At 39.2% G+C, this 23,758-nt stretch overlaps 3 protein-coding genes across 3 annotated transcripts; 2 read left to right on the top strand and 1 right to left on the bottom strand.

Moving 5' to 3' along the window:
- The first annotated feature begins 418 nt into the window (after positions 1 to 418).
- On the top strand, positions 419 to 2,858 carry LOC104457238 (putative B3 domain-containing protein At5g66980). The gene is made up of 4 exons (XM_010072177.3): positions 419 to 628; positions 1,216 to 1,615; positions 1,693 to 1,829; positions 2,404 to 2,858. Exons 1-4 carry the CDS (start codon positions 536 to 538, stop codon positions 2,704 to 2,706), a joined length of 933 nt encoding a protein of 310 aa, XP_010070479.2. The 5' UTR covers positions 419 to 535; the 3' UTR covers positions 2,707 to 2,858.
- Positions 2,859 to 6,721: 3,863 nt separating this feature from the next.
- LOC104457237 (protein root UVB sensitive 4) lies at positions 6,722 to 11,617 on the top strand. The gene is made up of 10 exons (XM_010072176.3): positions 6,722 to 7,411; positions 7,663 to 7,809; positions 8,044 to 8,190; positions 9,003 to 9,065; positions 9,150 to 9,226; positions 9,689 to 9,794; positions 10,430 to 10,532; positions 10,629 to 10,777; positions 10,865 to 10,930; positions 11,083 to 11,617. The coding sequence occupies exons 1-10, from the start codon at positions 6,929 to 6,931 to the stop codon at positions 11,320 to 11,322; spliced, it is 1,581 nt and encodes a 526-aa protein (XP_010070478.2). The 5' UTR covers positions 6,722 to 6,928; the 3' UTR covers positions 11,323 to 11,617.
- Positions 11,618 to 14,289: 2,672 nt separating this feature from the next.
- LOC104416746 (protein JINGUBANG) lies at positions 14,290 to 15,818 on the bottom strand. The gene has a single exon (XM_010028095.3). The coding sequence runs from the start codon at positions 15,816 to 15,818 to the stop codon at positions 14,427 to 14,429; it is 1,392 nt and encodes a 463-aa protein (XP_010026397.2). The 3' UTR covers positions 14,290 to 14,426.
- Positions 15,819 to 23,758: the final 7,940 nt, after the last annotated feature.

The raw sequence follows: 23,758 nt of genomic DNA, 5'->3' as shown, positions 1-23,758 counted from the left end.
TTTAGAATTGAATTGGCATCCGTACAATAAATTTATAACTGATCGGATAATTTTCATCTCCCTACATGAAAGCATTTTATGGAATGCAACTACTAACAAAGTAGCTTTATTATTTGAATGCACTTCTAAACAATTTACATCTCCTTGATTAAATCCGGATTTATATATCAAAACTACCGCCAGTAATTGCATACTATAAAACTCCCATTACATTAATGAAATGGTATTAATTCACATGCGATAGGCTGTTCATCACATGATAAAGATGCATGCTCAAAAATTTTAATCCTCTCTCGTCGGTTCTTGGGCACCAGAAAAGGAAAGTAGATATGGTTTAATATGGAATTGAATAGGGTAGGGAAATCTTGGGATTCTTTCTTCTTTTTTCTGCTGGTTTCTGTGAATAACCCACGGATCTTCTCAGACGTTTCAGCTTCCTTTGTCTCTCTCTTCGTAACCTCAACCCAAGAAGACCAAGATCTGCTGTTTTCCCACAGCGACCGCCATTGAAACCACATCGGGAAGCAGGAGAGCAATGGACCGCCGTCGTGCCGCCAAGACATCTTCCTCCGACGAGCCTCTCGAGTTCTTCAAAGTTTATCTCCCCTCCTTCAGTTCTCACCAACTGGTCATCTCTCTCTCTCTCTCTCTCTCTCTCTCTCTCTCTCTCTCTGTGCATGCACATGCACGTGCACGTTTGTTCACGAACGCTGGCTTTCTGCAACTTTCTTGTGTTTTCTTGAGTACCAGAGAAAGCTTATATGATCACAGTTCATGGATGCAATATTACTAGCTTGGTGAAACCCTAGTGTGATCCTTTGGCTTGCCTTTGAACTGAATTGTGATGATTCACTTATCTTGTTGAAACCTAGTGGATTGTGTGTGAGGTGTTTTCTTGACTGCCTCGTCGAGTGGGGAGAGATTACGCCTTCTGTGCGAATTTGGGTGGAAGAAATATTCTAGATTAAATTATTGCCTACGAACATGTCCCATGGACATTCTTTTGTGCGACATTCGGCATCTGATGAATTTCAAAGCAGTTCATAATTATTAACCGGCATTCATATTCAGGACTAGCAAGAAAATCTGAGAATAGATACTTGCATTGTGTGCACCCACTGATGACAAGGCTCCTGCCTGAGTTCTGATTTTTTTATATGTTTTTGCCTTTATAATCTGTTAATTTCAAATATAGAATTCAATTTTTCGTGACAGCTTATACCACCGGATTTTGTCAAGAATTTTAAAGGAGTCGTGCCCAAAAAGGCGGTTCTCAAGAATACTACAGGGAGATCATGGCCAATTGGGATAGCAGGAGTTGGAAATACATTGTTCATTAAGAGTGGTTGGCGGGACTTCGTGATCGATCATCCTCTAGATTTTGCTGATTTTCTCATTTTCAGATACATTAGGGACTCGGTGTTCCTCGTCAAAGTATTTGGTAAGAATGGGTGCAGGAAAGAAATAACTAATGGAGTCAATAGACCATTAGCTGTTGTGAAGACGGAAGAGCTGGCAGATGAAGTAAAGGAGGCAGAACAGAACCAGATGAGGCCTGTTCAGGCTTGTAAGCGGAAGTTCGTGGACTTAAATATCGATAAAGTGGAAAATCATGGTACTTGCTTGTTACTTCTTCTTTGTTCTGGCACATTCGTGTTGCCTCCTGTCCTTCACATGCTCTCCTTTCTACAGTGCACAGAGATTCCAGGTTCAAAACGAAACTAGAGCTCGTTGGAGAAACTGTTAGCAAGTGCTCCGTGAAGACATATGCCATGCCGAAGAATCCGCACTTTGTATCACGCATCTCCAAATATGCACTTAAACTCTTGGTTAGTCCTTCACATTAGACTCATTTAATTTTCAGTGATCCATAATTTCAGTAATATCATTTCTGGTTTCTCTATATTTCTTGATTGTAGAATAATCTTGGAGTCGTATCACATATAAAACCGTTTTAAAGGTCTTTGTATATTAATGGATCGTTGATAGCAGTATAATTAGTGATGCATGAAAAAATAGTTGGAGCTTCGTAAAGCTTTGAAGTAATTTGGGTTTAAATGACCTTGAACAAGCATAATCATGACCAAATCACTCAAGAATAATAGTTTCCTTAGATTTGTGCAGTGAATTGATAAGTTTAAGAGAGTATCAGAGTCTGCTTCTCTGTGAGGCGTTTCAGCAGTGCAAAATAGTTTTAATAGGTTGGAAGTGGTTGTCACAATGAATCCATCATCACTTAGAAAGGGAGATGAAAAATTACTTGGGAATCTAACTGATATAACACGAAACATAATGTAGTCATACTCTATACATGTGATTGAACATTTCACTGCTTCCAGTTTTTTACCGAACATTTAGCTGCTTCAATTATTCTTACATTTTGTCTGCTCATATTTAATGCAGTTTGTCCCTACTTCATTCATAAAGAGAAATCATATAAAGCTAAATCCCAATGAGAAGATGATTGTGCGGGATCAAAATGGGGGGACATGGCCTGTGCAGATTAACGAAAGGATAGCTGGCCGGTTCTATCTGTCCTCTGGGTGGACTGAGTTTAGGAAGGGGAACAATTTGAGAGTAGGCAATCAACTCGTGCTCGAATTTGTCCTGGGAGAGGGGAATGCATGCAGTGAAACAATCGTAAGAGTTCTTCCACCGGGCCTCAAAATACAAAAGGATCCTAGATACTTTGTTGTGAAGGCTTGATTTGTGTGTAGTGGGGTCGACATCTTAAAAACGATGATGTCTTAGATGTTCTGGTGGTTAGAGAATAATTCTTTGTGTGGTTTTTATTCTCAAATCTAGGTACATAGAGTTTTAACGTTTGTAATACTAGAGATTTTTTCAAATAAAATCTCAATGGCTTTTACTGTGGGAGCGGCAATTGCTTAAGCTCTTTAGTTGCAATTTGTTGTTGAGGAATCCTCGAATTGTTCTGAAACATAAATTTCTTCCGTGTACGTTTATGACAGTAGTATGTTCTTTTTTTCCTGTTACGTGACATATTATCAACAGATTTTTGAAAAATCTGCAACTGCAAATTTGAGATTCAAGGGCCAGGAAGTTGTCTACAAAAAGTACAATTCTGGTTTACTATTCATGGTTGTAGGTTTATGATGAATCCATTTTCAGAAATATATATTGTGGATCGACTTTCCCTTTGTCTTGATCATTTGGTCAATGGGAGAAGGCAGAGAAATCGGATTGAATGAGAGGAAAGTGTGAAAGTTCCGTTGGTTTGGAAGAGGGACATTAGCACATGAAGTCTTAAGGATTGACTTATTGCAGAAATCCTACTTCTGAACCTAAATTATGCATTCTGGCACTGCTTCAGATCCTGGTTTCCTCGATCTCATGCTTGACCTAGGTCAATCCTTTCTCTGCCTAATGGTGATGCTAGTCAAGAAGGCGGTGCAACACGCCCGAAAATGAGCGCAGTTGGACTATAATTACAAAGTCGCATCTGTTCAATGGGAGTGAGCTTACCATCAAAATGTAACGCATGGTGTCTAATGAGTATTGACCATTTTTCTATCACTAAAAGACTAGATCTGCAGAGTGCTTCACTGTCCCAACTTGAATTTTTTCCTGGACTGAGCAAGAATGCTTGCGGCGACACTTCTGTGAATGTCAATGTCTAATGAGTATCGACCACTTTTCAATCGCTACAAGGCTAGGTCTGCACAGATTGCTTCACTGTCTCATTATGACGATCTTCTTTGACAGAGCAAGGAATAGTTGCATCAACACTTCTGGGAATGTCTATGCCATGTTTGGGTGGCTTCTGTCCTTACAGAGCCCTATTGGTGAGTAGTGCACAAAATCGTGATGATAGAACTTTCTTTTAAATCACTCATTGTATCATATCAAAACCAGTGCAACAGACAACGAAAAAAGGCGTACAGTGCAACTGCAAAAGGGGTTGATCAGGAACTTCTTCAATTCGACCCGCAGATTGCACTGGACATTGGCTAGCATTGGTGAAAGATGACGATGTGAGCGTACAACTGAGAGCAATGGCCTGGCCAGATTGGAAGACAGATTTGGGAGATTGTTTGTATCTGGATGGATTCGAAACATGATCATGCAGTCCTTGGAAGGATATGGGGATGGTGCATCAATAGTTACACGGAGCTCAATGCCGAATGCAAAAAGCGAATGGTAGTACAGATTTTAATTGCACTGCATGTCAATGTGCAGGACAAGGAGGACTATGCTAGAGTCGCCAAATTGCCCCGTATGGTCCTTCTTACGATACACATCCAGAATATTGCCTGAAAATTGGACGCCTAATAAAAGGCAACTACCAGCAAATACCCCTTAATTCGTTCTATACATTGAGCCCTCTACTGCAACACCACCAAAACCAAGTAAGGTGTGCTTCTTGATGATAAGTTTGGCCCAGCAAACTTTGTGTCTCGCTGGAACAAAAGACAATGTACAGACTTCTTCCCACCCCTCAGGCTAGGTCTCGCATAGCGCATCAATTCCGATCTGTCTTGATCACCGAATTTAGGAGCTTGAGATGTTCAGGACGAAGCTTCTTGCAGTTGCTGACTCGGTGTGCTCGAGCGGACACGGTTTGCCGAGGTTGGACGTAGCGACCGGCTGACCCTGTAAGACCTGAATCCAGAGACTCGTAGCCCGTGAAGTTCTCAGTGAACAAAAGACATTAACTTCGGAAGTTTGATACAGCCCTTAGAAAGTGAGGATGAACAGGGGATGCAGTGCTGGTGCAGCAACACAGAAATACAGCGCAAGTGGGACATTAATGCAAAAAGTTACGAAAGATATATATAAGTGTCATTTTCTTTGAAAAATGGGACATTTAAGCGAAGAGTGCCGGAAATCTTACATGGTATTTTTTTAATAATAATTTTACATGGTATTTTTTAAATTAAATTTAAAACTAAATAATTAAAGAGAGAGGAGGAGATTGTAGAATGGCGAGGGCTCTGCAAGCCCTTGCCACCACCTCCCCACCGTCGCCCAGATCTTGGCCAACCCTCCCCCACCATGGCGACCCTTCCCAATGATGGTGGGAGGCGACGGTGAGGGCTTGCACAGCCTTTGCCGTTACATAATCTCCTCCGTTTTTTTTTTTATATAAATAATTTAGTTTTAAATTTAATTTAATTAATATTTATATTCAAATTCAAATCCGAGGCAAAATGATGTCATTTTTGGCTTATTAGCCATGTCGGCGTGTAAGACGACATCATTTTCGACTAATCAAACTTGTCTCGTTGGAAAAACACCACATCGGCATTTTGGCCAAAATCTTTTACCATTGACATTTGATTGATTCATTTTGCTCTAATTTTGACACTTGATTATACATTCTATACTTTTGGCACTTAAGTGCCCCTTATGCCAAGTTTTGATACTCTAAGTGTCCGCACTTGAACAACATAATAGAGCTGCAATAGACATCATCTTGTTTATTTGTTAGTGCAAATGGTGTGCTTATACAATTTCTCACAACACTTGGATAATACGGTAACTGTAATAACATATTGGTAGTGTTAATTCACAAAGACAAAGTGGTTTTCTAATATAACATTGGATCGGCAAATTAATCATTGTGTTAATTTTTGTATTGTGAACTAGATAGTAAGGCTTTCAACTGAAAAAAAAAATAGATAGTAAAAGTAACATAATTATAAAAAAAATAATAATAAGTGTATTGAAAGTTCTAAAATTTATCACAAAAATGTAATTGAATCTTAAGACTCTCAAAAAATTTAATTAAGTTATAAAATTTGTCACAAAAGCGCGATTAAGTTCTAAAATTTTTTAAAAGTGCAATCAAGTCATAAAACGTGTTAAAATAGTTCAATCAAATCCTTAGGTCAATTACATTTTTTCAAAATTGTAAGACTTAATTATACTTATGTGACAAATTTTAGGCATCAATTGCACTTTTTAAAAATTTTAAGACTTATTTGTAAAATGTTTTAAGACTTAATTGTAATTTTTGAAAGTTTTAAGACTTATTTTTCATAACAAATTTTAGAACTTTCACTATACTTATCTCAAAAGAAAAAAAAAGCATTTATTTATTGATTAGCTTTTTTCTCAAAAAAATTGTATTCATTACTCAAAATGATGCAGAAATATATAGTCTTTATGACAAAATAAATTGAAATAGAGCATTAATAAACAAAACTAAATATAGAACACAAGAATGATTAATGGAGCAATTGCAAAATTAAGTGCAAACTCGTTTCACATGAATAGATCCGTCAAACAAAATTGGTGACTAATCATTGAATCTCGCGTCTTTGTCAGTGATAAACACATGCTGAAAATTACTTCTTCAATAATTACGACATTGCCAATTGATGATGCATGCCTAGGTTCAACTTTCTCTACATTATCATTGTACGGAAATAACCATAGTAAGTAAAATAAACACAGATCTATCACATGGAGGAGGAGCATATGCCTACAATCATCATTGAGACCAGAGGCAAAAATCTGTACACGAACAGAGCGGTGAAAATATCTAAAAACATATTTATTGAACTCCAAAATCTAGATCTGGAGAAAAAAAGTATCTAAACCTGGAACTAGGTCAAGAGAATTCAAACCCTCAAATCGAAAATTAGACTGGGAGACAAGAACTCCCAAATTTAAATCAGGAGAAAAAAATAAAAATAATAATAATAAATGCAAACAAAATCAACAAATGAGAGGGGAGGATTCTGTTCACCTTTCCTAAAACCTCCATTGCAAAATCCTGCAACTTGCGAGGGAAAACACACGCACATAAAAACAAAAGAGACGCCCGTTCGTAGCGGAGCGAAGCGGTCGGAGCCGCCGCTTCCCGCCGTCACGAGCTTCCCCCACTCCAAGCTCTTTCCGTCTCTCCGGCGAATTCCCTCCCGTCCTCCTCCGTGAACGCGGACCCGTTCGATTCTTTCTCATGCAATCCCCTCTCCACACGGCGCCCCATCCACGCCACCCCCGTCTTCTTCCTCGCCGGCGCCATGAACCCCGAACGCCCGTTTCGAGAAAACCCAGAACCGCCGTCGTCGCCTCCCTGAGGACCCCGCTCCACTCCGGCCCGGAGGAGGATGAACTCCGCGGAGACGGCGGCGGCGGCTTCGGACCCACTTCTTCACCCGTGGCGGCGGCGGCGAAGCTCCCCGTGGTGGTTAGGGAGTCCGGGAAGGTGTCGAGGTACGTCTGGGATGGGGATTGCCTGCGGCTGGTGAGCGTCGACGGCGGGGCGGCGTCGCTCGGCCTCGGTTTCGACGGCGGGGCTCGGAAGCTGGGGAGGGCCTGCGGGGTGCTCGTGAGGGATTTCTTCATCCCGAAGCGAGTGGGCGCGGGGTACATGGGCTATGTCAAGTGGAAGCTCTTGCACCGCGTCTTCAGCTCGGCTCTTCAGGTTCTTGCTACTCAGGTAATCCGGAAGCTTTTTCGATTTTCCTATGAAAATGTGTGAAAAAACACTAGCTTGGTGGGTTTCTTTGGCTCTGCTTATTTGTATTCTTGGATTATGAAGAATCATTGCTCGGGTAACCCGATTATGTATTTGAAATGCTTTTACGTGCTCGAAATGTACTGTGCGTATTTAGCGGAAGGTCGATGTTTCATTTGCAAGATGTTGCTTTCTGAGAAGTTAGTTTGATGATTGATTGTTTGGAATTTCAGGCGATGTTCCGAGCTATAGGGATTGGATACTCTCGATCACTGCCCTCGGCTGCTGCATTCAATTGGGTCTTGAAAGATGGACTCGGACGGCTGAGTAGGTGCATTTACACTGCTAGCCTGGCATCTGCTTTTGATACCAACTTGAAGGTTTCACTTTTAGTTTTAGCATCCTTCCGCTCTGCATTGTAGTGAAAACCTTTTTCCTTCTTGTCGATAGTCTTTGCTATTCATAGTTCTAATGTTAAATTGTTACCTCACTGCTATATGGTGGCTAGATATGATAGTGGCAAGTAGGGCGGAAATCTTGCATTTTGTGATTGCAGTAGTGTGTTAATACTCATGTCTTGATATATCTCTGATGATGAGTTATTTTATTTGAAGAGGGTTCGGTTCTCAACATCCGTTATCTTCAGTTTGAGTTTTGGTGTGGAGCTGCTGACTCCTGTATTCCCGCAATACTTCCTGCTTCTTGCATCCATAGCCAACATTGCAAAACAAATCAGCCTCGCATGCTATTTGGCCACTGGTGTAAGAATCTGCCCCTGTTCATTTATGATGTTCCAGATATTGAAAAGGATCCTCTATAATGTATCTTGTTGATATGATGCCTGGATGAACTGGCTGCATGTTCTTTATTTTTATTTTAAAATATAGTAAAATTGTTTGTATATGTGTGTTAGATAATATTTTTCATGCTAAGCCAAATGTATGTCTGTGGGTGAAAAGTGCTTTCCCCACTGCATGGTGTTTAGAGCCTTGTGGAAAATTAATCATAAGTTGGGTCAAGTCAAGTAGGTGAGAGATTGGAACTTGGGGTTTAGGGGCCAAAGCTTGCGTGTACTTTCTAGAATAGAAATGAGAAGATCTGGTAACACAGAAGTAGAGACAGCTCAAAAAGTTGTTGAATGAGATACATGAGTTCTAGCATTTTTAGTTCTCCGTTTTTTCGCACTTCCTGCTTTTACTTGCATAAAGCGGTCATGTGAATATCTGTATCACAAGCATCACAGTTGGCTTAATGGAATGTGAACTGAACCTAATCTAGCTCCTTTGCAATGGTGTCTGGTTTGACACCATGTGGACATCATATAACTTGTTGAGTTCCTTTCTTATGCCCTATCAACCGAAAGTGTTTCTTTGGACTCTTGTTTGTTAGGTATGTCATGGCCTAATTATTTGCAACCATGAGATCCATCTTTGGTCTTAATTTATTTTTTCCTTAGTTTTTCCACCAATTTTATCCACTTCATGAACCTTTCTCTTGATGTCTTGGCATATATACGCCATCTTCACTTTTGACTTGAATGTTTTTGCTTTGTGGCTGTCATTTTCTTCGGAAGTCTGCTGTTCATCGGAGCTTTGCTGTAGCTGATAACCTTGGTGAAGTTTCTGCAAAAGCGCAGGTCAGGCTCCAGTATATTCCTTTTTGCCATTGCTTGCGTTTCTGTGAAAAGAAGTTTTCATGATTTCCTCTCGGTTGCTTTCAGATTCAAACAGTGTGCTTTGATAATCTTGGCCTTATGCTTGCTGCACTTCTTAACATGTCATTCAAGAACAATCAAAGGTTCATATTTCCTGCCTTTCCTTCTATTTTGGTCAGTATTTTGTACATAAGTCCCTCAAGTTCTGTGAGCCATAATTCATTTTATTGCGAGTTAGTGCTGCTGCAAGAACTTCTCACACATTTCTTACTCCAGAAATGCAACTCTTTGGTGAAGTTATTTGTGTGCTTCACAGCGCTCTTAATATCACACGTGGAACTTGTATAGGATAGGGACAGTCATGGCTATTTCAACATGCACTATATGGTTTTAACCACATACTCAGGCTGCCAGCAGTTGAAGCCTAATTTGAATCTTAGCATCCTTATATTGCTTCTACTAGTTGTGTTCTGTTAACTTTTGTACCAATATTGGATTTAATTTGGGAATGTTTTAACCAAACTAGTAGGGTTTTTTTCTTGGCCAGATTCAAACCAGGAGTTTATGGTAATTGCATTTTGACGGTTCTAACCTTTATGTGTTAGATTACTTGCAGCTTTACCTTTTGTGGTATACCCTATCTTCGCAGCACTAGACCTTTTGGGAATATATCAGGGACTCAAGCATGTCCACCTGCAAACACTAACTAAGGTCAGTTTGTATCATCCTATAGATTTTAGGATTTTTATTTCATTCATAGGCAATGGAAAAGAAAATTCCTTAGTACACACACAACATTTTGTGAGCACGACTTTTGAACTGTGGTCCTAAGTCCTAGACTTTTAGTGATATTAAGGAGCTGCTTTTTGTTTGTCAACCTCCTCTATATTGCGATAGTGAGATTCACTGTTCTTCATTTTCTCATTGTGCATAATGAATGACCATTTTTTAATTCAGAATATGTTTTGAAGTTAGTTGTCTAGCGAAAAAGTAAAAGCTCATCAGGGACCCCTGTTTATATGTTTTGGGAAAGTACTACATGTCTCTGTCCTTGTTTACCCTTGTTTACATACATTCTTCATTAAAAAAGAACATATAGCCTTCAGACTTGTACATAATTGGTGACAAAGAATGGTATCAAGTCTGGTCATACTTCTCTCTGTCTGTATTTCCAAAAAAACACAAAGATTATATCCAAACCTCATGACATCTAGGTTCCATCGTTTTCTTTTGTATTATGAGCAGGAGGGAAACCTCATTAGAATCTACAACTAACTGACTAAGGGTTCCTTGTTTCTCTTCCTCCTTTCTCCTCTTTCACACAAATTCCTGGGGAAAATATTCAGGACAGGCTTGAGATCATCTTAAATACATGGATCGAGTCTGGGTACGTACCTTTGCCTGCTGAAGTAAGCAAAAAGGAGGGAATTGACATATTTAATACAAAAAGTGAGTATTGTGATTGCATTTTGACTGCCTCTTGACCAAATGAACTGTGTCAAGAGCTGGGCATTTGAACAGTGATTTTTTTTTTTTTTAAATCAGGCAAAGACTTTTGGCCCATAAGAATAGGGATCTTGAGCACCAAGGTTCAGATTCCCAAGTTGTCATTGATGGTCATGAAATCTGTGAATAGCAAAGATTATTACTTCATCTGCTTGGAGACCTTTGGAGGATTGGCAAGAAATGCAGAAGTGAGTACTTGAAGGGAAAGTTGGTCAAATTACTTCCTCTGTTAACTCTCTATAGAATCTTTTGTGACTTATTTTGTCGAAATTCAGCGAAATATCCTGCTTTGTCTAAGAGAAGGAGCTGGCACTTCAGATGTTATCATGGGTCTTTTGCAGGTATTGCGATAAACTTCATCATTCTATATTTTACAACGGCATTTTTTTTACCATTCTTGGTTAACGTTCACTGGAGTTTTGTGGAAGTCAATCTGTACAATTCCTTTACCTATGAGTTTATGATTATCTTGTGTCTTTCATGATGATTGAAGGCATGTTACATCCGCAAGGCCCTAATTCCGAATAAGAACCAATGGGAGAAGATTTTAAGGGCCAGCGATGTCTCTGATTCTGGTTTCAAGGAGTGGTTTAGGTTGGCCGAGGACAGCAAGCAGCGTGCTGAAAGAAGTGTTCGCACAGTGACTGACCAAATCGCAGCAATGGGTTGGGCTGCTAAGAATATTTTATTGAGCACAAGGGAGCAGGCTCGGTACAGCTTTATAGATGACTGAAGACGTCGGGTGGCACCTTACGGAGTTGCAGCCGGTGTCTCCCTCTGATAGAGATATTTTGGAAATGGGAAGCATAGGCTGTTTCTTTTCTGTGTTTTTTTTGGTTGGGCCATGGCAGGATTGGCTGTTGCATTAGGGTTTTATGTTATGGATGAAGAAATGTAAGATAAGTCCTCTCTCTCTCTCTCTCTCTCTCTCTCTCTCTCTCTCTGTTGTAGTGTTTCTTCATTGAGGCAAAGTGGTAATTGGGATGTTCTCAATCAAATGTGCATATGTTACAATAGTGAATTATGGATGTGATGTTGCTCTTTTTGAGTATTGTCCTGTCCTCCAGTCACCCGGAAGAGAACAAGACAAAAGGAGAGAATAAGTGAGAATCATCGGTATCAATGACTGGTTATAATGCCGGCCTAACTTGGACATGTCTTTTGGTTATACTAATGAATGATGCTAATTATATTAAAATCAGTCTACAAACTTGGACAAAATGGGTTAGCAAACCATTGACGAGTGTTTAGACAAAAAAAAAAAAAAAAACTTTTGACGAGTGTGGAATGTAATCTATACTTCGTTACCTGCCTACTTGTACTTTGATATACCACTTTATAAATCAACTTGAGTATACTATTAAGCGAATCATGAGCTTGGTAGGTATTCAATGAGACTTTCGTGCAAGATTAACTCGAACCATTGTCCGGTAGTCGATGCCTATCAAGCTCCTACTGTTGTTGCTCAATGAAAAATTTTGCTTTAAAGAGTCGAGCAAAAACTACAACCAGGAATGGGGAAAACTTTATGATAAGACAAAATAGTTTCTAGAAATCATATTTTATGGAAATGATTAGTTTTTCTTTATTTGGTGATATGTAATCGAAAACATTTTTTGGTATTTGGAATTTATTTGAAAATGATTCAACTCTTATGACTTTATCCAAGGCGACGAAAAATCAAATTTTTTTTATTATTTTTTTTCTCTTTCTTTTTCATCTTCTTTCTTTTTCTTATTCTTTCTACCTTCATTGTGCCTCAACGACGGCCATAGGTGAGCTCAAACTCGCTAGTCTTGGCCAAGCTCGAGCTCGCTTAGATTAGCCTAGCCTCAAACTTGCTAGCCCGTGTCATGGCTGATCATGAAGCTGCCAGCCACCACCAAGGCACATAGTTGGCGAATGAAAAAGGAGCAAAAAGGAGAAAGGAAAAGATAAAAAAAAAAGATAAAGGAAGAAACGAAAAAGAAAGAACAAAAGAGAAAAGTAAAAGAAAGAAGCAATTAAAAAAAAATCTGTAAGAACAAATGTTTCATTAATCAATGATCCAAGCCCAAGTGTCAAGGACTCACGCACAGCCTTTATTAACCCTAGCCTACGAGTTGGGAATAGAGTTCGAGCGTTGGGAACTTGAGCATAGCCTTTATGGATTGGAGTTCAAGTGAAGGAGCATCGATTACAAAAACCAGTGGTTCGGGTGTGGCCTTAATGGACTAGGGTGTGGGTGTCGAGGCCCCAGGCCTAAGCACCAAGGTCCCGAGCCTGACCATCTACAACCTAGTCCTGAACTCTAGAAAGTAGGAACTAATGTTGAGATTTTTGTTCTCGAGTATAGAGTTTCAGGTCCACACGTCAATACTTAATCATATTTTTAAAAGATGCTTTCCAAATCTTTCAAAAGGAAAATCATTATCCCGTATCAAAGTTTTATTGGAAAACATTTTTCCTAAGCCAACCGAATGCCGGAAAATGAGAAAAATATTTTTGCAAAATAAACAGAACCTAACTTAAAACCTGTACAATCAAATCCCAAATGAAAAAGGTCAAGATCATTCCTTCTAAAAAACTCAAGATGATTCCGCAATTTCGACCGACAAGCAGCATATCTTGATTCCGTTCCCAGATCTTCTTGTTTAAAGCAATGAAGTCCCTGGGTCAGTCCAATGACTTTTTTCCTTCTTTATAATAAAATAAAGCAACGAGCGTTCATGGCTTCTTCCCGTCCTAATAATGTTATCCATAACATAGATTTTTCTGTTGTCGTATTCAGCCTCCCGAAAGGTGTTGGATTATTCTCTCTAATCACTCCCATTTGTCAACCTTAATGTACCAGAATGTCTCTAACATCGCTTCTTCCAGTTGCCAACCCCTTTGACCTCTGTAGCTCCGCATCGTTCACGAGATCGATCTGCCCACACCATTAAAGATAATTCGACGCCTACAGAAAGTCAAACCGTAACCCCCTCTCGTCCCTTCAAAATGTCCTGCGCAATGATGATTCTGGCAATTTAGAAATCAAACCGAGCAGCACGCAAGGTACTGCAAGTCAGCGCGTTTGGTTAAACGAAGCAAGCGCGCACCAGGTTTCTTTCGGCTTCCTATGTTCTTCGGTGCATGCACGATTGCCAGATTCAGGTAATGAGTCAAATGGGGAGGGTTGACCACTGAGAAAGGCTATAGTCTAGGGTGAGCATGGTCCTAGGTAGAATTGGAAACTTGAGAAAGGTCCGATTCTAGATTCCAAGAAACAAAAAACCTATTCCTACGGCCAAGTTCTCGGTACCTGAAATCTAGAACAACTATTTATGTTTTACTTGTACTATGTCTTTGCGTGATCCCGTGGCATTTCTTTCCTGACGTCCAATAATGAGTGTATAATATAAAATCATTAATTTGAATTTTTATTTCCCATGATATTTATGACTAAGATTTTTACTTTATTAATATTTCATAATTTTCATGTGTTTAGATATGAATTGTGGTCAATGGATTATAGTAAAACATGGTCATTAGAGGTGATGAATTCAATTGCAATCGTTCAATTAAGTATTTAAGTGAAACTTCTATAAACTTTGGAACCCGTAATATGGTAAGTTCAAAGTTTCTGCTATGCAATGTAGGTTCCAAATGAAATCTAAACAAAACTCAGAACCACATACCCCTACTATGATCAAATTTTGTGGCCAAACGCTCATCCAAACAATCCAACCATGCAAAGAACATTACAATGGAATTGTCACAAATTACATCAACTGCGATAATCTCCTTTGTGAGAGGCATCAATCAATCAAATATACAAATGAACAAGCTGGTTTTAAATTGCGGTCTTCTTTCTTTCTATGATTTTTTCTGGCTTATCCTACCCTGTGCGGAGAAACTCGGAGCGTATGGTAAGGTGGCCGGCATGGCGGTCCCGTCGGACGTGTAGCGTTGCTGCACTCTCTGCATTGGCGGGGCGGCCTCCGACACCCTCCACATTTTCACCGACTTGTCCAAACTGCCGCTGTACACGATCCACCGCCTCTCGCCCGAAGGCTGAGCGTCGTGGTCCTTCTCCACGGCCAAGCACTTGACCGGCCCGCTATGCCCCGTCAGCACGGACAAGCACGTGTGGTGGCCGCCATCGTCTCTCCTCCACACGCATATCCCCTTGTCGGCCGATCCACTCAGCACCAGCCTCCCGGCTGTGATCAAGCAGAGGACCGCCAGCTTGTGGCCTCTCAAGACGCCGCTGTGGGAGAGATGCTTTTCGCGGTCCCAATAATTGACGAGGCCGTCCGAGGAGCCGCTGTACACGACGGTCGCGTCCGAGTTTATGGCCAGTGCCGTGACGGCGTACTCCTGCTTGAGCAACGTTTGCGAGAAGAAGTGCTTCGTCCCCTTCCCTTGGTACTCCCTCCGCCACACTTTGACGGTCCCGTCCGCAGAGCCGGTGAAGACCAAGCTGTCGAAGCCCGCGGCGATCGCGTTCACCGCATCGTCGTGGGCTATGACCGACTCGAGACATTTGAAATCCGAGATTCTCCATACCTTGAAGGTCTTGTCCCAAGAAGAAGAGTACAACAGCAGCCTGTCCTCGCTCAAGCTGAGGGATGAGATCGCGTCGAAGTGCTTGATCCAAAGCGCATTGCGGTGCCGCCTCACCTCGACGTAGTTGCTCGGGTTCAGCGAGCATTTGATGTAGTCCTTCAAGGTCGGCAAATTGCCGACGCGCCTGTGGACGCTCGCGTTCTTGGAGGAGGCCCTCCACACGCGGATCTTGCCGTCCTGGTGGCCGCTGAAGATCTTCTCCCCGGAGATGATGATCGCCTTCACCAGCCCGCTGTTCGACTTGAAACCCGAGAACTCTCTCTGGTTCTTCCAAACCCTGATGTTCTTGCTATCGGATCCGGTGTACAACAACTCCCCAGCCGCGGCCAGGGAGTATATGTGGCCCTCCTCGCGAACCAGGGACCCCATGAGGACGTTCGGCGAGTAGTCGAAGCTCTCGTCCATCGCCGGGGCCGCATGGCACGACCAAGGGGACTTGGCGAATGGCGACGTGGCCGCCTCCGCGGGGGAAGAGTCCGCGACGGTCGGAGACTCGACATCGCACGGGCTCGTTGTGGACGAGTTACTGGCTCGAGCGCTGAAATCGTCGGGCTCTTCCGGGGCCTTCAGCCGGTCGAACCCTTTCCCATGCACGCTCTTCTCGTCGGAGAATATGCGGCCGCCTCGCAAGCTCTTCATCTACAATTCCTCAACCTGACGGAGCACGCCTTCTATCCTCTCATCGAAAACCCCACATGCGCAGCATGCAAAACACCAATGGCTCTACGATGGAAGAAGCGATCTTGCATGAAATGAAGAAGGTGTTGGAAGGAAAGAGAAGGGTCGGAGCCTCAAAAAACAGAACGTGAAGAAGAAGATCGATTTTCCTTCTCTTTAAAATCGGTTTTAGTGACGAATTCTCCGATTTCTTGCTTCTTCTTTTTATTAAATAAATAAAAATAATTTGTGTATAGAGGTGAAGGTGATCCGGTGTGAAAGGAATCAGGGGGAGGTTTTTCTTTAATTAGGACTTGAGTTTTTTCTGAACTCTAGTGTTTTTTGCTTGTCTGGATAAGCCTCGATTAGGCCCTTAATCCCCGGATCAAACGATGTTTTATTTATTATAATTTTTTTAATGATTATTGTCTTGTCTTTTGTCCAAGTGGGGGAGCTGTTTCGAGAACGGCTGGAGGAGAGAAACGCGCGGCGGATCGAACCATTTTCCCATCCTTACCGACGATTGATCATTGGAAATTTTCTGGCAAAAACGGCAGAGTTTGGACGTTTCTGACTCGGTCAATCTGCGTGCCTGAACGGCGTATTGCGAGGAGAAAGAGGCCTTGGATTTGTGTAACAACGTTTATAAACTAGTATTATGGGAAGTGCTGTTGGTATGTAATTTATAGTTTTCGCAAAAGGGTTGGTGAAATCAAGACATGGGTCTTCTAAAATGTGACTATGGCGATAAGGAAGGGTGTTTTGTGTTAAAAGAAAACGAGTTACATGTGCTTTCAACATTTGAAAAACCGGAAGAAAGAAAGAAACAATTAATTATTTGGAGTTGGACGATGAAGTGTCGTGAGAGTACTTCCTTTAACGGATGACGTTTCTAATAGAATATTTCGAATTAAACATGCCCAGGACAAAAGTTAAAAGAGAGAGTCATCTCTTAATATTGAGTAAGTCTTACATAACCTATGAACTCACATAAATCGTGGATATTGTTCACGTAGAATTCATGTATGGGATTCACATGAAAATTCGATCCATGTGAATCCAAATTCAAGATAAGTGTGGTGAACACTTTAAAATTTATTGTAAAAATGTAATTAAGTTCTGAAACTTTTAGTTGATTCAATTAATTCTTCAAATTCATCCAAAAAGTTCAACAAGGTACTTCTATTCTTTGTTAATTTTAATTAATCAAAAACATTGAGGTATGGTTAATTTTTTATATTTTTTAAAGATAGGCGGCAGTAATGTGTCGCCAAATTGGCACCGCATGGTGAAATGCTTACTCAATATAAAGGGAGGACTTTCTCTTTAATTTTGTCACGTGGTGTGTTCAAGTCAAAGGATGAACTCCATTTGAATATTGCAGCAATATGCTTTTTGGGCGGTCATAATCTCATTCTCATCGCAAATTTTCAAGGTAATATCCAATGGTACTTGAGCTTCCGAGGGTTCATGAACACGACCCAGTTCTGATCAAATCCAGAACGTGAAAAAGGTCAAAACCTCAAATCAAAGAAATCAAATTAGTCTTTTCTCCTCTCCTTGGAATTTGCAGGCCCCTTTCGTGCTCGTTCACCACCACCACCCAACACCACCACCCAAGGGTCACCGGCCCTCGCCAAGGCTCCAACAATGTTGATGGCCCTCACCGGCAAATCAAATGTTGACACGTTCCCACACTCCCCCGCTAACATCTGCTTTTTCTTTTTTCTTTTTTCTTTGCCTTTGTTTGACGTGATATTCATTTGACACCACACTTGTACTATGTGTCATGGAAAGTACCAAGCCACACTAGCAATTAGATGAAGTCAACTAAAGTCCTTGATTGTACTAATTGAACAAATTTTAATATCTAATTGCACTTAAGTCATCTATTTTTCAGTTTTTCATGCATTTATCCCATAGTTATTTTTGATGAGGTGATAGAATTTAAGTTAGGAAAATTCAATAAACGTCCATCTAAACCTGTACCTTCTCGCTTCTATCTATCCAATAAGCATTTACAAGTTGATCATGTAATGACTTGATTTGATGAGGGCCAAGAGTGATCGATGTGGCGAGAGACCTAAACAAAGAGTGCCTCTTGACTTTTTAAGATGGCAAAAATTGTAAGAATGAATTGAATTACATATCGAATGGTGACGCCAAATGGGCTTTGCGTCATGGAAGGCTTACTCAATTTTAAGGGAGGACTTTCACTTGAATTTTGTCACGGGGTATGCTTGAGTAAAAAGATGAACTACATTTGAACGTTGCAGCTATATCCTTTTTGTGCGGTCATCATCTCATTCACATCCCAAATTTTCAAGGTAATATCCAAATGGTACCTGAGCTTTTGAGGGTTCATGAAGACTACCCAGTTCTAATCAAATTTAGAACGTGAAAAAGGTCAAAACCTCAATCAAAGAAATCGAATTAGACTTTCTCTTCTCTTCTCTTCTTCGATTTCTTAGGAGACAAGTGGGGAAATTGCAAACATTGTAAATGAGATCTCTCCTGGTGGGGATTGTACTTGGGTATCGAGCATAGCGTGAGGAGCATGGATGAGTGAAAGTATTATAGAATTTGAAGAACTTGCAGATCCTTCTCGTGCTTGCTCACCACCACCACATTAGAGGATTGCTGGCCCTCACCGTGGCCTCGACAATGTAATCCATCAAAATCCATATTATCTCACTTCCATGTTTAAGAGAATATTTTTTGTGTAGAAAGTTCCAAATTCAAGATCTTCCACTACACGGATCTCTTGGGAAACGAAGTCACATGTAGGTTCAGAGCCAGACTGACTACTCCAGGAGCACTCATCCATAAATCGGTTACTGGTACAAATAACATAAAGAAATGTAACCAACGTTTATTGGAAAAAGCAACCCCAAAGATTTGGGACTAAAAGCGATTAATGGTGACCATTGAATAAGTTTCTTCAGCTTGAGTTGGGTTAAAAGCACGGAATGTATTTGCACCATCACCGTCTTCAGATAAAGTACTTTCTACGGTAGCACCATGAATAGCGCATAGGAGAGTAGCCCCCAATACACCTGCAACTCCCATCATATGAAATGGGTTCAATGTCCAATTATGAAACCCTTGGAAAAAAAAAGGATGAAGCGAAATATAGTTGCTACACCAAAACTAGGTGCAAAGAACCAACCAGACTGGATAAATCAAGAATACAAAAACAAAAACAACAATTGGACCAGAGAATGCGATTGCATTATAAGGTCGCAATTGAACAGATTGAGCAAGTTCAAATTGACGTAACATGAAACCTATTAGTGCGCCTTGGAGAATCACAAAAGTCCACAGACCGCCTAATTGACACCAAAGAGTAAAATCTCCTTGTGCTTCAAGACCCCATAGTAACAACAAAGAATGTGCTAAACTATTAGCAGGAGTAGAAACTGCGGTGGCAGTTAAGAAGTTGCATCCTTCTAGATAGGAATTGACCAATCTAGGGGAAAGCATGAAGTTACAAAGGTTGTACCTGTAAACCAATCACCTAAGGCGAAATAGGCACAAGGAAAAAGTAATAGACCAGACCAACCTACAAAAATGAAATGGTCTCTATGTAACCAGTCATCCATAATATCAAATAAATCATTTTCGTCTTTAGTAAATTTACCAAGGGCTATAGTCATAGTGATCCTCCTATTCAACTACTTCAACCATTTCCAAACACCTCATGGTATTTTCAGGGCGTTCGAGGATTCAATCATTTATTTATATACGATTTGACTTCTCATACACGGCCCCCTCTTTAATTCTAATGGGCTTTGAAGGAAAAAAAAGCCTTTCTTGGTCCATAACTTGAACTAGGTAAATCCATGAAATCAATTTGGCTATTCGTTCCTATTTTTAATAAGCACCTGAACCTTGAATTACCCTATGAATCATCAATATGAATCATTTTGAAAGAATTTTTCAAGGAGAAAGGGTTCCTTTCTATCAATATCAGTTGATCCACAGACTTCCTCCTCTTGGTTGATCAACTAATCTTATGCTTGGATCTTGTTCGTGAGTGAAAATCAATGTATTCATTTCTATTGTATTAAACTATTCTACTATTCTATATTTCATATTTTATTACCTTATTCTTTTGTATTCTTTCATTTTCTTTTAGGGGTTAATACCTTGAAAAACCCTAAACTGGTATACCCGTGACAAATTTACTCAAAACTATTTTTTTAATCATGAGAAACCCCAAACTAGTATACTTGTAACAAATTTATTCATTGACCCATAAAAAATCATAAACTGGTATATTTATGACAAATTTACCACAAACTAATTTATTCGACCACAAAAACCCCAAATTAGTAAATTTACAACAAATATACCATCCGCTAAATTGGATTAATACCATAAAAAAAAATCACAAAAATTGTAAACTATGACAAATGGAGCGTAAAATCTCAAATTAGCATATCGAGTCAAACCTGTTACGTGTCATTTAACTTAATAATTTGACTATAAAATTTAACAAAAATTAACAAAGGGTAAATTTGTCACAAGTGTACTAGTTTAGGGTAAATTTATCAAATGTATACTAGTTTGGGAAAATAGTTTGGGGTAAATTTGTCACGGGTGTATCAGTTTGGGATTTTTCAGGGTATTAACCCTTTCTTTTATTATCTTTTTTATTATACTTCCTTTTACTTCATATGAATAGAAAACTCCAGAGTATATCTTTGTTCGAAGCAAAAATACAATTTAAATATTTTTCTATTATTATTTTTATCTGTTAGAAAAAAAATGAGAAGTTAATTTCCTATTTTTGTTAAAAAAATACAATTAAAAAAAAGAGACTCAAAATGAACATATCTTTCTCACATTCATTCTTCACCCTCCCATTGTCGGAAAAAATATATCGCGTGTATAGATATCCAAATATTTGGATTTGGTACATGAAGATATGATCTGATAGATCTATCTTATCTATAGAAATGGATCTTGTGTTCTCTAGAATTAAAGAAAGATATTGAAAAAAAAAAGGCTCGTGTTGTGACTTTGAATAAACCTTTCTCTGTGAAGGAACAAAATATCAATTTATTCCTCTTCAATATCCTCGGAACAAGAAAATGGAATCGGAAATATTGATAGATTCTTGCGGAGTCCAAATAAATAGGAAATAAAAAAATGATCCAATCTTAAAAAATTTTCTCTATCGAATTTGAATATCAGAATAGTGGATATAGTCATGATTCAATGGGTTAGGTCTACTTACTTTTTATTTTGTTTGTTGATTTCTAATTTTTAGAATCGATTTGATTGGAATAATGGAAAATAGGAATATTTGGCAATTCAAGAGACATCTTATCTTATGATTATTCATTATAATAAATATAAACAAGTGTTCCACTTTATTTTATAACTATAATTACTATAACTCATGATAATGATAACTTATTGATAATGATAACTTATCATAATAAAAATGATAGAGTTAGTTCCTTTTTTTATTACAAATATCAACAATATATTTATTTTCCATTCATATATGAATAATAGCGATGGAGTTTTATTAAAAAAAAAAAAAAAAAAAAAAGAGCCGCTTATCGGATTTGAACCAATGACTTACTCCCTGTAAATGTTTACTAGTTGATTAGGTAATGACTCGGTCCAATGAAGGGAAGACACTGATTATTGCGTCAAGAGACCTGGTTGAGGATCACCTTTTGGCTTTCTAAAATGCCAAAGGAGACAGGAATGAACCAAATTAAATATCGACTAAAAAGAGAACATTATTGAGGTATACATAATCTATTAAATTAACTCATGAAACTTAAATTAGAACATTAATAGGACGACTAACCTCTTGGAAATATGCCCACATGTAAATCAAAGGACAAAACCATGATGCTTAGTATTGATGAGCCAAAATGGACAATATTTCAAGTGAATTAGTTTATGGATGTCACAAATTAAATAAGAATTGATAACATAAGCTTAATTCGTAATTTCATCTAAAAAAGACTAGTATTTTCTCAAATAATGTTTAGTAATTTCGTATGAAGATTTATAACCTGAAAACATTATTAAATTAAGAGCCGGCAAGTTGTTATTATGAGAGTTGATAATTGCGAATAATTAAATGAATGCTGAAAATTGTTATGAAAGCTATCAAACTTACCATCAGTTCCTATCAAAAAGCTTTTTTCATTAGGGTTTCGCTCTTTTCTTTCTCTGTCGGCAACCCCTCGTCTCCCAAAAAATATCCTTCCTTTTTTCAAGCTTTCCCGGTCTTTCATTTTCTTTTGCTTTTATTTCATTGTCTTTTCTTTTCTCTCCCAATCTATCTAGAAGTTTTTATACGTAAATGAATTTCTGCAACTGATCTTGGGTGAACGTGGAGATCAATTCGACTATTCGTCTAGTGGACAGTTATCAAAAAAGATGTTCGTGACTTGGCTCCACAAATTATTCAAGATTAGGCCGTTCTCCTTTCCTAATTTTGGGGGTTTCACTCTCTTGATTTATATTTAGTTTTAGATCCGGATGTTCCTTACAATATTTTATTTGTGTTCTTTCAATATATTGATGTAAGTGTTTCTACACAACAATGGTGATGAGAATGTTGAACCTAGATACGTATTACATATGATTGCAAATAGAGTGGAGATCTAGTTGCTTGCTCATCCCTTATTCTAGACATTTACGGTGACAAATCTGCTCTTAAAAGGATCCAACTGGAAACTACGCTTTATTATTGGCATTCTCGCATTTGCTTTGTTTGGCGGTTATTTGGAATTTGCTAAACTTGAAAGCTTTTTACACGGCTGTTGAGTGTTGCTTTTAGAAATAAATGAAATCTTTCATTGTTTAAAAAAAAAAAAATTGCAATTTATCAAATATAGGTTTTTAGCCAATAAGATTTATAAAAGTTTACTTTTACGCATAATTTATCCACCAAACTATAGAATCTTCCTCATTTGAAATCCATCCCCCCATTTGAGCAAAAGAAAGTTATAGCATAAATATAATATTTGTACCAAACTGAATCTGAATCGTTGATATTGCATAAATATAATATTCATATGTGATCTCATATGAATTCCATATGAATTGTATTAGATATGTGATGAATTATATTTTATTTGAATACATGTATTAAGTTCACTTAATAATCCCTTCTCATTTAACTTTTTTTTTTTGTGACTTGGGAACCACCGTATAGCCGGCAGCCGGCGGCGTAAACCCGGGTCGACCCGTAGGGACCCACCTCCCACGGGCCGTAGGTGAGTCGCGCAATGGGGGCGAGAAGTTTCAAACCCCTTCCCTATCGGTTGATGGGCGAGGTGCAAACCATCTTGTCCACCGCGGGGTGAGTCGTTTAACTTATTTTTTTTATCTCTTAAAAATAGAGAAATCTTGCATGGACTCAGGTCAACGAATTGAGATTCATCTTGATCTTCGATCATATGGTTGCCATGATCGGACCATCTGGATCTGAGTCAGGCAAGTATTTGTCCCAAAATAAAGGTGAGTATATCAAACCAAATCACCCGGACCAAACTGAACCAACGGGTTTGGGTGATTCCTAAGGGCGGCGATTCAATTTGATTCATGGTTCCATTTTTATAGAATTTGTGATTTTTAGTTTGGTTCTCAATTTTGAAGGGAGCCATACCAAAAGACTAACTATATAACAATCCATTGTGGTGGCGTTGTTGGCTTGAGCTTTGTGCCTCCCACAAAAGGTGCCAAGTTCGAATCCCAGCAATGTTACTTGGTGACTTAAGCGTGAGTATGGTGACTAGCTTGTGTCAGCCCCAGGTTCTTCCCGTCTGTCAGCTTTCGGGGTTTCCTAGGTCATTAAAAAAAAAAAAAAAAAAAGATAACTAACTATATATATTTTTTAATTTCTTAAAAACAATGACAAATCCTAAAATAGTAACAAGTTGAGT

This window comes from Eucalyptus grandis, chromosome 8 (genome assembly GCF_016545825.1).
Source record: "Eucalyptus grandis isolate ANBG69807.140 chromosome 8, ASM1654582v1, whole genome shotgun sequence".
Classification (NCBI taxonomy): Eukaryota; Viridiplantae; Streptophyta; class Magnoliopsida; order Myrtales; family Myrtaceae; genus Eucalyptus; species Eucalyptus grandis.
Note: the sequence above shows the minus strand (reverse complement) of the source record. Positions and strands in the feature narration are given on the sequence as shown.

What these genes read in the sequence shown, in the direction of transcription:
- LOC104457237 (XM_010072176.3), top strand. Translation starts at nt 6,929, where the DNA reads ATGCAATCCCCTCTCCACACGGCGCCCCATCCACGCCACCCCCGTCTT. An exon ending in AAGTTTCTGCAAAAGCGCAG is followed by an intron (nt 9,066 to 9,149) that starts GTCAGGCTCCAG and finishes GGTTGCTTTCAG; the next exon opens with ATTCAAACAGTGTGCTTTGA. An exon ending in ACCTGCAAACACTAACTAAG is followed by an intron (nt 9,795 to 10,429) that starts GTCAGTTTGTAT and finishes GAAAATATTCAG; the next exon opens with GACAGGCTTGAGATCATCTT.
- LOC104457238 (XM_010072177.3), top strand. Translation starts at nt 536, where the DNA reads ATGGACCGCCGTCGTGCCGCCAAGACATCTTCCTCCGACGAGCCTCTC. An exon ending in CCTTCAGTTCTCACCAACTG is followed by an intron (nt 629 to 1,215) that starts GTCATCTCTCTC and finishes TTTTCGTGACAG; the next exon opens with CTTATACCACCGGATTTTGT. An exon ending in CGATAAAGTGGAAAATCATG is followed by an intron (nt 1,616 to 1,692) that starts GTACTTGCTTGT and finishes TCCTTTCTACAG; the next exon opens with TGCACAGAGATTCCAGGTTC.
- LOC104416746 (XM_010028095.3), bottom strand. Translation starts at nt 15,818, where the DNA reads ATGAAGAGCTTGCGAGGCGGCCGCATATTCTCCGACGAGAAGAGCGTG.